General features: G+C 37.2%; 1 protein-coding gene across 1 annotated transcript; it reads right to left on the reverse strand.

The window, feature by feature from the left end:
- Positions 1 to 1,575: 1,575 nt before the first annotated feature.
- Positions 1,576 to 8,910, reverse strand: LOC126832438 (probable serine/threonine-protein kinase clkA). The gene is made up of 8 exons (XM_050563203.2): positions 8,797 to 8,910; positions 7,880 to 7,913; positions 7,060 to 7,287; positions 6,335 to 6,427; positions 3,990 to 4,589; positions 3,183 to 3,407; positions 2,561 to 2,653; positions 1,576 to 1,676 (listed from the first exon to the last, which is right to left on the reverse strand). Exons 1-7 carry the CDS (start codon positions 8,854 to 8,856, stop codon positions 2,562 to 2,564), a joined length of 1,332 nt encoding a protein of 443 aa, XP_050419160.1. The 5' UTR covers positions 8,857 to 8,910; the 3' UTR covers positions 1,576 to 1,676; position 2,561.
- Between the last annotated feature and the right edge of the window lie 3,198 nt (positions 8,911 to 12,108).

Raw genomic sequence — 12,108 nt, forward strand, 5'->3', positions numbered from 1 at the left:
GTAAAACCCCGCTTTTGTCATTTTTGGGAAAAATTCCCTATTTTCATCATTCAGTGGTTAAAATCCCACTTTTGTCATTTTAAGGAAAAATCCTGTTTTCATCGTTTTTGGGGAAAAATCTCCATTTTATCATTTGGTGGGTAAAACCCCGCTTTTGTTATTTTGGGGGAAAATTCCCCACTTTTCTCATTTTGGGGGAAAATTCACCTTGTATCTCGAGGTCGTCTCAAGGTTTTAACTGCGACGGCCACAAAAAACAGAGACATACATGTGGTCAAGCGACTACGTGCCATTGGAAGTCACAAGTGTCAAGGCCTGATTCCATTTCACAACCTTCCCGGAGCTGACAGGGGAGGTAAGTTTGTGGGCACCACAAAAAAAATATGGGTTTGTGCATACCTTTTAAGGTATGCAATATATTCAAATATATTGCATACCGTTTTTGGTGACTTTATGAGTCCCCCCCCCCCACCAAAATGAGCCTACATTTTGAATTTGGTCCCCTAATGGAATTTGCCATCTTTTTTGGGAGGAATACCCAAGTTCACTGGATTCAGAGGGTCGAATTCTTATAGAATCCATCTTAAAACCGAGGTCCGACAGAATCTGTCACATACTTTACCCCACTAAATAACCAGAAAATGCCTCATGCCATCGCGGCCATCTTGAATATTTAAATTTCTCTAAGGGTGCCAAGGTGGCATCATCCGGATCTGAATCTATATATACATGTATTGAAGATATATAATGCACTACAGAACATTAGGTGGACTATATTTCCACGTCAAGGCTTAAAAGGGGGTTTGGCAACTGGACTATTATATGCTTATCTCGCATGACACGTGTCTGTGCAAAGAAAACATAGCAGAAACCCGTCTGAATAAATTCAAAAATGAAATGAAATGAGGTTTAAAGTCCTACTGTTCTGCTCCGAACTGGGCTAAAGAAGGCGGGCATACGCCATACAGTGTGCTATGAGGGAAATTTTGCCCGGACAGCGGCACTACGGCCTACTCTTATAACGAATTCCAACTGTCAAGGGATCTTTTACGTGCACGCTAATATGTACACGGGACCTCGGTTTTTCGTCCCATCCGAACGACTAGACAGCTGTCCTTGTCAGGCCCTCCGTCCTGCATCACTTACAAGGGGGGGGGGGGCACGCCGGAAAATCTGGATGAAGTTTCTTCTCGGCCAATGCAGGGGTCGAACACCCGACCTCCAGGCTAGCGAGCCAGCGTCTGAATAAATTCAACCCTGTACTAGTCAGCTTTTCATTCGTGTAAGCATAAAATGAATGAAACACAAAATACAAATAGATTAAAGTTCCATTGTTATAGCACCCCCCCCCCCCCCCCGTCCCCGTCCCCAAAACACCACACCCGCAAAACTATTATAATTACGTGCGTGGACGTGGACTTACAAACGCGAAAGGGACAACAACCTCAAAAATAAAACGAATTATGCTTATCGCTAACTCCTATTCAGAAAATGGTATTTTTTTTCCGGTAATAATAGTTATTTTGTATTGAATATATTCTGGTTGTACTAGCACGGTAAGAAATAGAGAAAACCTTTCATGTTATAATTGCAGATTTATTCAACATACCAAAAATAAAATGCTGTTTATTTATGTTTCAATTGAATCAAAAATCTACATGTCGACGGACCAGTACCTGAAAAAGAAAATAAACATAAGAAAAAACAAAAACGTTTTTTAAAGTGTCATACACTACTGCACGGTATATTTCTATTTTATAATGTCTAAGTGGCACTTTCACTTTAGAAAGCATTATTAATCACTAACTTATGAAAATACAGATCTATATTTCGTTTTTTTATACTTTCGATGGCCTCCCCTGCATGAAGATCTGACGGGTTGATTGGAAGGTCGCGTTAGGGGTCACACGAGCGTCTTTTGACCCTATGACGCTAGACATTCATTAATCAATCAGAGTTGACGTTTCTAGTGGTTTACCAACAGTTCCGTGCACCGCACGCCAAAATCTTGCTGTAACAGACCATTTCATTGGCTTATCCCTCACATTAACCAGAACGCGGCTTATATAACAACTCTTCCAGATCCTTGTGTAGTAAAGACATATAAAACGAAATTATGAACTATAATAGACGAAACGAAATAGGATCTGTATTTTAATCAGATTTTATTAATCAGGATATTAATTTACCAAAAATATAATTAATACTAATTTACAAAAGTATCATATAAATTTGAAATTAATCAGGATATGTATTTCCAAAAATATAATTACTCAAGACGTTCATTTACTCAATATACAATTAATAACGGCGTTCATTAAACATCTTGAACATTTTCTTGTATTGGGATGAAATCTTTTTTCTGAGATAGACATGTTTTGACAATGTAATCTTGTTCTTTCTATGACAAATTCCTACATCCTTACATGTTCCTAAAGCAACGACTGCGAGTTTGATAAAATGTACTTAGTTAAAAGGAGACCAAGCCTTCTATTGAAGATTCCATTCTTAAAGGTTTTAGCGTGCTGGGTTTCTTTAAAACATAGAATGATCTTCTTACCTTACATTGGTCTGATTTCAACTGTAAACCCAGTCTTTGTTACGCTATAATCACTGGTAAAACTAACTTGAACACACCCCTGGTTGGTACTCTCTGCAAAGGTAAAGCGGGTAAAGAGGATATATAATACGAGTTACTGGTGGGACTAGAGCCCAATCACTGTTACCAGTCTGGTGAGCTTAACTGTGTGGGTTCATAAATTGCAACCTCCGGACATTAGTGATAACTGCACAGACGGAAATAAGGGAATATTTCCTAATTGTGTAAAATGACTGATTTCTACTCTTAAACATGACTGGCCATTTAAAAATCCGTGTTAACGGTGTTTTTATAGTGAACAACAGATTATCGAGATTATTGATATTCAGCAGATTGTGAAATACTACTGTAATTCACCATTTTAGGCGCACGGATTTTGTTCAATAATAATGATAATAACAAAAAATTTAATAAAAAAATTTAAAATGATGATAACAATAATATTACATACAATATGCAATAATTAACAATAAAATGTTCAAATTTATATGAGGAAAATTAAATCCCTTTTACGCAATTCACGTTTCACAATAATTAATGTTTGTAAAATGAATAATAAATCAACGATAAAATAAGTTCTTACCGGCGAAGCTTACAGTTGATAAACCACAGTATTTAGAATTTTGTATCTTCAATGAATCATAACTACAGGAGGAATGAGCTTCTATGTCCATTTTCGTGATACTAATCCTGGCCTGTGTCGTATTAGTACAGACATTCCATTCACAGGAAGCATAATTAGGATAATCTCCGGTACCAGGATAGTCTATCTCTGTCATATTCCCAACACTTGTCGCTAATACACAATCTGAAATTTACGAGAAGGGAAAGACTGACTTTACCGATGCACTTGCATCACGGAGAACGATCTTGAATGTTTGGTAAAAAATTAATTTTTTATTTGACTTACAGTAATGTTGGTGTGTGTTTTATTACACCGTATGAAACCATACAGACGTGTTAGGACGATTCCCCGTTTGTACGTTACATGGAGTAGGTTCGCCTGTCCAACCTCGTGGGTTTTCTCCGGGTCCTCCCATTTTCCTCTCTCTCACTGCGAAAGACCCCTACACGCAAGCAAATTATTGAAATAAAATTGAACCATAGTCCCGAAATGACCTAGTTTGTTTCGAGTGGACGTTAAACCCCATTTCTCTATATGTTAGGGCATAGACATAGATGGGACAATTTTTCAAAGATTTTAACGAAGGTTAGTACAAATACCTTGATGAGTATAGTAAGGCGATTTGTTTCGAAATACCATATTTGTCTCGAGAGAAATGTAAAATATCCTTTACACAAAATTTCTCTTTTCCCAAATTTAGAAACTACTAAACTAATAATTTGAATGCCCAGACTAGTACAAAACCTCTTTTGAATTACTACTTACTGTTAGACGAACTTTGGTTACCGTAACTGTAGTTTCCATAAGGGCTAGCGGTGGTGAGTGTTGAGTTGCCAGTTGAGTTACTGTAAGACGAATTTTGATTACCGTAACTGTAATTTCCATAAGGGCTGGCGGTGGTGAGTGTTGAGTTGCCAGTTGAGTTACTGTAAGAGGAATTTTGATTACCGTAACTGTAGTTTCCATACGGGCTGGCGGTGCTGAGTGTTGAGTTGCCAGTTGAGTTACTGTAAGACGAGTTTTGATTACTGTAACTGTAGTTTCCATAAGGGCTAGCGGTTGTGAGTGTTGAGTTGCCAGTTGAGTTACTGTAAGACGAATTTTGATTACCGTAACTGTAGTTTCCATACGGGCTGGCGGTGCTGAGTGTTGAGTTGCCAGTTGAGTTACTGTAAGACGAATTTTGATTACCGTAACTGTAGTTTCCATAAGGGCTGGCGGTGGTGAGTGTTGAGTTGCCAGTTGAGTTACTGTAAGACGAGTTTTGATTACTGTAACTGTAGTTTCCATAAGGGCTGGCAGTGGTGAATGTTGAGTTGCCAGATGAGTTGCTTGAGTTGTATGTTGAGTTAGAGGTTGTATTAACTGAAATATAGCAAAAGGCAAATGAAACGGGACTGAACGTCCTACCTTGCTGAACCAGTATAATGAAAATAGTCATACGTTATGCAGTGTATTATGGGCGATATGTTGCCTTGCCAGTGCAAAAAAGTAAGATGTTCGGCCCAGTTTCATGTTATTTCAATTTTTGAGTTACAGATTTAAAAAAAAGTGTACGACACAATTATGTGGAATACAAGTTATGTGGATGTTTATTTTTAACAAGGTTCCGGTAAACTCTATTCCACATTTCGTGATTTTACATAAATTAAGCATTATTAGACACCTCTAATACCCTCGGGATTTCTCAACGTGGTTTCCGCTTGTCACCTTGTATTCAAAGTAAGAGTAGGCCGCAGTGCCACTCTCCAGATTAAATAGGACGTTAAACCCCATTTCGTTTTATCTAACATAATATAATACACAGTAAGTAAGAGTAACGTAACATAGATACAGAACTGAATAACAACAAAGGAAATAATATAATACGCAGTAAGTAAGAGTAACGTAACATAGATACAGAACTGAATAACAACAAAGGAAATAATATAATACACAGTAAGTAAGAGTAACGTAACATAGATACAGAACTGAATAACAACAAAGGAAATAATATAATACACAGTAAGTAAGAGTAACGTAACATAGATACAGAACTGAATAACAACAAAGGAAATAAAATGCGATGGGGTTTAACGTCCTTCTTTTCTGCACCAACTTGGCTACTTATGGCGGAGAGAGAGGTGGGGTAGGGGATAAAGTACACTCGACACAAACTAGGTCATTTCGGGACTAACATATGGTTCAATTTTACTTCAATAATTCGCTTGCGTGTAGGGGTCTTTATCAGTGGGAGGAAACCACATTGGTAAAGCCGACAGCGACTGGAATGCATATTCCTGAAGCAAATGTCCGAGAAAAGGCCTCTCTGGCCATTGCTGGATTGACTTCTGATACTTGGGCTTTTAAGGGAGTGTGTCTGTCTATTCTTCCCGTTCAGTCAAATCTATCCCAAGTATAACAACATCACAGTCCTTTGTTTAATCTGGAATCTTCCCTAAAACTTTGGACAGTGATTTAAGGTATTAAAAACAGTGAAAGGATTCTTCGTCTCCAAACAGTATTGTTTACATTGTACCCGTTTTGATAGCCTCGTTTGTCACGCAATCAGTTTTTCTGCAATATTCTGATATGCAATTGTTAATTAGGCGTAATAAAATCGTGAGTCATGACGTAACGTTATGTAAATATATTTGGTCCAATTTGGAGCTCTGTTTAAAGCATAATAATATTGCTTCGCAGTTAGCAATTGGTTGTTAATCGGACTATTGACCAGTCATAATTTGGAACAGAAATTTGCTTCCATTACAGCAGAGTTAAGTGTGATTAGTTCTTATCAAACGAAACACCGCGAGGAGTATGCTAGAATACGGCTTAAGTAGTAACAAAAGATATGGAATTGATAAAAACTTTACTGAATGTGAACTGAAAGGTTATATTTTGTACTTGTTATTATTGGGGTCAATGCTGGGATTATTTGCCACTGGGTATCCCGAGAAACCCGGAGGACCCGGAGAAAACCCACGAGGTTGGACAGGCTCCTCTACTCCTTGTCACGTAAAACATGGAAATCGAAACCACGCCAGCTGACTCAATGAGAGACCTTATGTTACAACGCGCACTCGCTAACTATTCGGCGACTATATTCTCTTTATAATACATGACCCTACCTTGACCTGGCCTGATTTCAAGTGTAAATCCTGATCGAGTTACGCTGCTGTCACTGGTAAATTGAACTAAAATACATCCATTTGACGTCGATACTGGAAACGTTAAACAAAAATATTATGTTTTAACAAAAATGTATATATTAATTATGTAGGAAATTGAGAAACAATATTAATGTTTGATATAATTTCTTTAAAAATATGGAGATATAAGATTCCTTCCGAAAGGTAGGGAATGGAGAACGGGTTTAAATTACTTAGACTAATATATTAACGGGGATATAGTACCGCCTTCCCAGCCAACAAGAGACAGTCCACACTCATGCTGGATAGCGATATTTGTGTGTAGAATGGGTTTAACGTCCACTCGACACAAACTAGGTCATTTCGGGACTAACATATGGATCAATATTATTTCAATAATTTGCAAGCGCGTAGAAGTCTTTAGGAGTGGAAGGAAACTGGAGGACCTAGAGAAAATACGTGAGATTGTACACTCGACCCAACTACTTGTCACGTGCAAGCGGGGAATCCAAACCACGTCACTCGACACAATGACAGACCTTATGATCAAAGCCCCCACCCCTCCCCGATCCGCCCCCTGCACAGCGTTTGTTTTGCTCAATATCTTCCGCCTATCGAACTTCACAGTTTTTAGTATCTTTTCTCCAGTTAACGGCTTGCAAATTCAGAATAAATCGGATCTAGTAACGTAAAGGAATTCTTACCATTATTTAGATCCCTTGTATTCCCACCACAGTATTTGAAACCTTGTATGCTTACTGCGTCATAAGAACAAACTGGATGCGATTCGATGTCCATTCTCGTGATTCTAACACTAGCTGATGATGTATTTGTGCAGACTCTCCAATCACAGTAAGCGTTATTTAAATAATCTCCATTCGTACCTGGGTAATTAATTACCGTCGTATTCCCAACTGACGTTGATGAACAAACTAAAATATAAAGTATAAGACATATACCTAATTAACAAAACACAATACTTTTGATGGAACAGCCATTGGTGTTATTACACAAACACGACGTTTTGACAAGTATTCCAATGTCGTTATAAGCGTGTCGGGAGCCACAGTGGCTAAGCTAGTAAGACGATGGCTCCAGAGCATAGAGGTTGCGGGTTCGAACCCTGTGTTGGCCGAGAAAGTTCAACGGGATTTTCCGACGTGGTTTCCCCTTGTCATTGGAGCAGGACAGAGGACCTGACAAGGAGAACTGTCTAGTCGTTCGGATGGGACGAGAAACCGAGGTCCCGTGTACACATTGGCGTAAAAGATCCCTTGGTCGTTTGAATTCGATTTAAGAGTACGCCATGTCGGAGTAGAACAGTAGGACGTAAAACCCCATTTCATTTCATTTAAAAAAAGGGGGAAGGTTCGTGATTGTGTAATACACCATGAATTGTTTCCTATGAAGATTGTTTTCTGTTAATTCATGATATCCAATTTGATCATATGGATTGGAGGTGGTGCTATTGTAGTATTTACAAATGTATGAATAATATTATAAGTCAGTGCTTGTAAAACTTACCATTTCGTTTGAATCTTGGTTTTGCAACAACAACCTAGAGTTACAAAGTTTTAAAAATTTTTTAATGAGAGTTAGTTTAATAAAACAACCTGGATGGAAGTTCGGCTGAATTTAATTTTCTTATTTCGCTTTCACAATTTTGTGCTGATGTGTATATGTATATAAAGATATATTTATAAGTTAACTGGCTTAAAGTCAGCAAGATCTTAAAAACACCCATAAAAAATAAAATAAAATAAAGGCAGTCTGACATGAAAAGACAGCAATGGGCCACAGTGAGGATAACATTTTTTTGAAACTCGTCAGACCATGCATAATGAATTTCAAGATTATAGCCCATTATATATACCCACAGCTCTATACTAACAATACAAGATGTGAGTGTATGAGGCAGGAGGTCAGGACTCCATCTAGAACGACTGATATCCTATTTTATCTGAGGAGTTCACATAGCTATTGCGATTTTGTTTTACTTTTTTATCTAAACATACATTATGCAAAAGTTAAATCTGACTATTGCAGGTCTTTCTTTAGGCCTGAAATGTTATATAAATTAATTTGGATACATTTTGTGATTTAACGTCAAAATGGATAATCGTGACTTTTTTTTTTAATCGAACCGACTTTAAAAATGATGATCGAGGCTAGGCCTAAAATTCAATCGATAAAATCTCGGTTCAGAATGGAGCAATTTTACTGAATTTTTAGCATATTGTCTTTACGTCATCTATTTTTTAACTATTATATTAACTGTTATCTCTTTACCTAATCTTACCTAATGTTCCTTTAATATTTAAAGTTTGCAAACAAAATGTCGAAATTTGAATAGCGACTATCAAATGCATAAAAAAAATGTTAAATTTAAACGGCTTTATCGTCAGTATGAAAGGGCAATGATAAATGATAAATAAAATTACCTTTGCGCCAAACCCCAGATTGGCTACAACCAGAAGAACTACCAGTGTTTGTGGGAACATCTTGATGAACAAACTCTGTTTCAAGTTTAATTGTAAAACTGATCAAATGTTTGGTTTATATACTCTCTAAAACGCCTAATTTTTAAAAATTTCAAACATAAAAATGCACCTGTGTTGAAACAGCTTAATATAAAATCTATTTACAACTAACAGTGTTTGTTTTATTTATTTTGTTTTATTGTATATTTTGTACAAGCCAACCAAGTATTTGTGGTTATGTATTGTCATCACTCATGTCCGTCCAATGGTCTGTGCGACCCCTTCCCTAAATCTGCCGTGCAGTAACCCTTACAACTAGCACACATTACAATTGACATCATGCCTTTTTAGAAACGCTGGTGCACGACAGTGGTCCTGACAAGGGCAGCTGTCTAGTCGTTCGGGTGGGACGAAAACCCGAAATTCCGTGTACACATTGGCGTACACGTGAAAGATCCATTGGTAATTGGAATTCGATATAAGAGTAGGCCATAGCGCCCCTGTCCGGACAAATTTCCCTCATAGCCCACTGTATGTCCATCTTCATTAGCCCGGTCGGAGCAGGACAGTAGGACGTTAAACCCCATTTCATTTATAAGAATTGTTAGACTTTCTTTATGTTTACAACTCTTAACGAAATTTTCAGTCATTGGCTACGGATACAGCTACAATTCAGCGGTCTTTATATACAGCTGTGGTTAGGTTGATTTGATTTCGAGGCCTATTTTGTTCTGTTTCCTATCTGTAAAGGTCTACAAGAGTTCACAAAGACATGTTCTGGTTAGCTTTTACGCTCATAAATATATGAGAGTTCCCGCACATGTAACAATCCTTAAGACATAACTTGACAGAAGGGTCAAATTCGTATATGCCGCAATTGGAGGGGTAATGCATATCCTCGCTACAAAATACAAAATTAAATGGACTTTAACGTCCTACTTTTCTGCCCAAGTCGGGCTAAACAAGACAGACATTTTGTATTATATGTTTAATTCTTATAATTATGTTCAAATACTTCATGTTTAAATATTTGATTATTTTTGATATTCCGATGGCTTTATATATATATAGAAAAAACAATTCAAACACAAATATCGATTATTGTGAATCAAGGACTATTTTGAGTTTGATTTTGCAGGTGCTTCATGGTAGAAAAATAAGGTCGTCGTTTAAATTTCTATGAAAAATGTTTTTTATTTATATACTCATAAAGTAACGGGTAATGGTAATTAATTACTTTCAATGTAATGGGTAATGGTAATGAATTACATTGCTAAAAATGAGAAAGTAATTGTAATGATTACATTTTAAAGTAATGGTAATGTAATTGATTACATTGGCAATGTAATGGCCCCAGTCCTGCTCAAGAGTGGAAGAGGTGGGGGATAGCCACCCGAGACGAGAATTTATGAGACCAAGATTTCTAGACTGCAGTTGTTGGCGTAGATTTCGATTCTGAGTGGCGATCAGGTGTTTAAGGGGGCTTTCCGAGATACGGGGGCGGGGATTGGGTTGTGGGATGGTTCCAATGACTTAAATTCGGTGGAAATGTGGTAATTTCGATTATCATTTTATAGCACACCATACACATCAATAGGACCGTTTTGGGTAACTGTTTTGTTTTGTGTGTGTGGGGGGGTGGGATTTAGGGCTGTAGACAGGTGGTCCGATTCCTAAAAATGGAGGAAAAGTGAGAATGTTGACGTAAAGGATGGTTGTGGAGGGGTGGGGATCAATGCCTAAGTTGATATCAGTGATGGTAAGTAGTAAAATATTAATTTCGTGCGCTAAATAAGGGCTGTAGACAGGTGGTCCGATTTCTAAAAATGGAGGAAATGTGAGAATGTTGACGTAAAGGATGGTTGTGGAGGGGTGGGGATCAATGCCTAAGTTGATATCAGTGATGGTAAGTAGTAAAATATTAATTTCGTGCGCTAAATAAGCGTATAAAATGCCCCTATAGGCGTCTTTTTCGCTTTGTGAGTAGCGGGGAATATTATAGGGGATGGGGGTCAAAAATCAAATTCTGTGGACCAAAACTACCTGGTTCGAAATTGGCCTTGATGATCACGCTGTAATATATTAATGTCTTGCGCTGTACGTGAATCTGTAACATAATATATAAGTAAGATGCCCTTCCTTGGACAGCCCGTTTGCTTTGTGGGGGAGGCGGGGGGGGGGGGGGCAGACAGCCACTCAGCTTTGGCCCTACTATGGCCCACATTTGGCAACATCTGGCTGGATACATCCAGCCAGATGTTGCCACATGTGGGCCATAGTCTGGGTAACACTTTTTTTTTTGTAACTGGTATCTAAAAGGTTTTAAATTTTTTGTTTTATATTCCAAACATTTGAAAAAATAACATTATGCGAGAAGCTTGCCATGTTTGGGCCAGAGATGGCCCACATCCAACTGGCCAAATGCCTCAAAATATCAATCCAATAAATTTCGGCTCAGAATATGACTTCTAGTTTCCAGCAGAATTTTCCTGGGTGCTGAGGTCCTGCAGTGTTCTATATTAGTTTTATTAATATTTTTTTAATGTACTGTATATAATATGAATGGAATCACCTCACCCCGCCCTTCAAAAAAAAGGCCAGTAAATATGAATCTTTAAAGCAAAAATAATAAATTATTTTTAAAAAATCAATGAAATAAAGACAAGTTATACAATTTGTTGAAGATACATGTAGCAGGTCAACCGTGCAAACCTTTCAACAAAGCATAATTAACAGCCAATTTACTATCTTGAAATCTGTTTGGTCATTGGCTGAATTTTAAATTTTAAAATTCAGTGTAAAACAACTTAATAGAGAAGAAACTGAAGACATTGCAGTGGTATACAACTGCACATTATTTTCACAGAACTTAGTTAAAGACAAAAAGATAAGTATATTTTATTACTTTCTCTGCAATAATATTAAATTAGATAAGAATTATGTGATTTTTTTTATTTAGATAACTTCATTTAACTATTCTTTTGCCTTGGCATCCTCAACAGAATTCAAATTAATCAACAGAGGGAAAAAAAATTAGTTTATCAAATTAGAAGAAATCATGTGCCAACTATATTTTTTCCAAAAATAAGAATTATCTGACTTAACCCTTTAACACTTGCATTGACAGACCCCTAGAATATAATTTAGAAGTAAAAATGTGTTTTTATGTACATTTTTTGCATTTATTGCAGGTGTGATCAAACTCTACCATAAGGATATGTGCATGGTTGAAACTAATTTCAAAAATGTTGTAAAAAACTGGTTCAATGGAGG

This window comes from Patella vulgata, chromosome 9 (genome assembly GCF_932274485.2).
Source record: "Patella vulgata chromosome 9, xgPatVulg1.2, whole genome shotgun sequence".
Lineage (NCBI taxonomy): Eukaryota > Metazoa > Mollusca > Gastropoda > Patellidae > Patella > Patella vulgata.

What these genes read in the sequence shown, in the direction of transcription:
- LOC126832438 (XM_050563203.2), bottom strand. Translation starts at nt 8,856, where the DNA reads ATGTTCCCACAAACACTGGTAGTTCTTCTGGTTGTAGCCAATCTGGGG. An exon ending in ACCAAGATTCAAACGAAATG is followed by an intron (nt 7,288 to 7,879) that starts GTAAGTTTTACA and finishes TTTATATTTTAG; the next exon opens with TTTGTTCATCAACGTCAGTT. An exon ending in TGAAATCAGGCCAGGTCAAG is followed by an intron (nt 4,590 to 6,334) that starts GTAGGGTCATGT and finishes GCTATATTTCAG; the next exon opens with TTAATACAACCTCTAACTCA.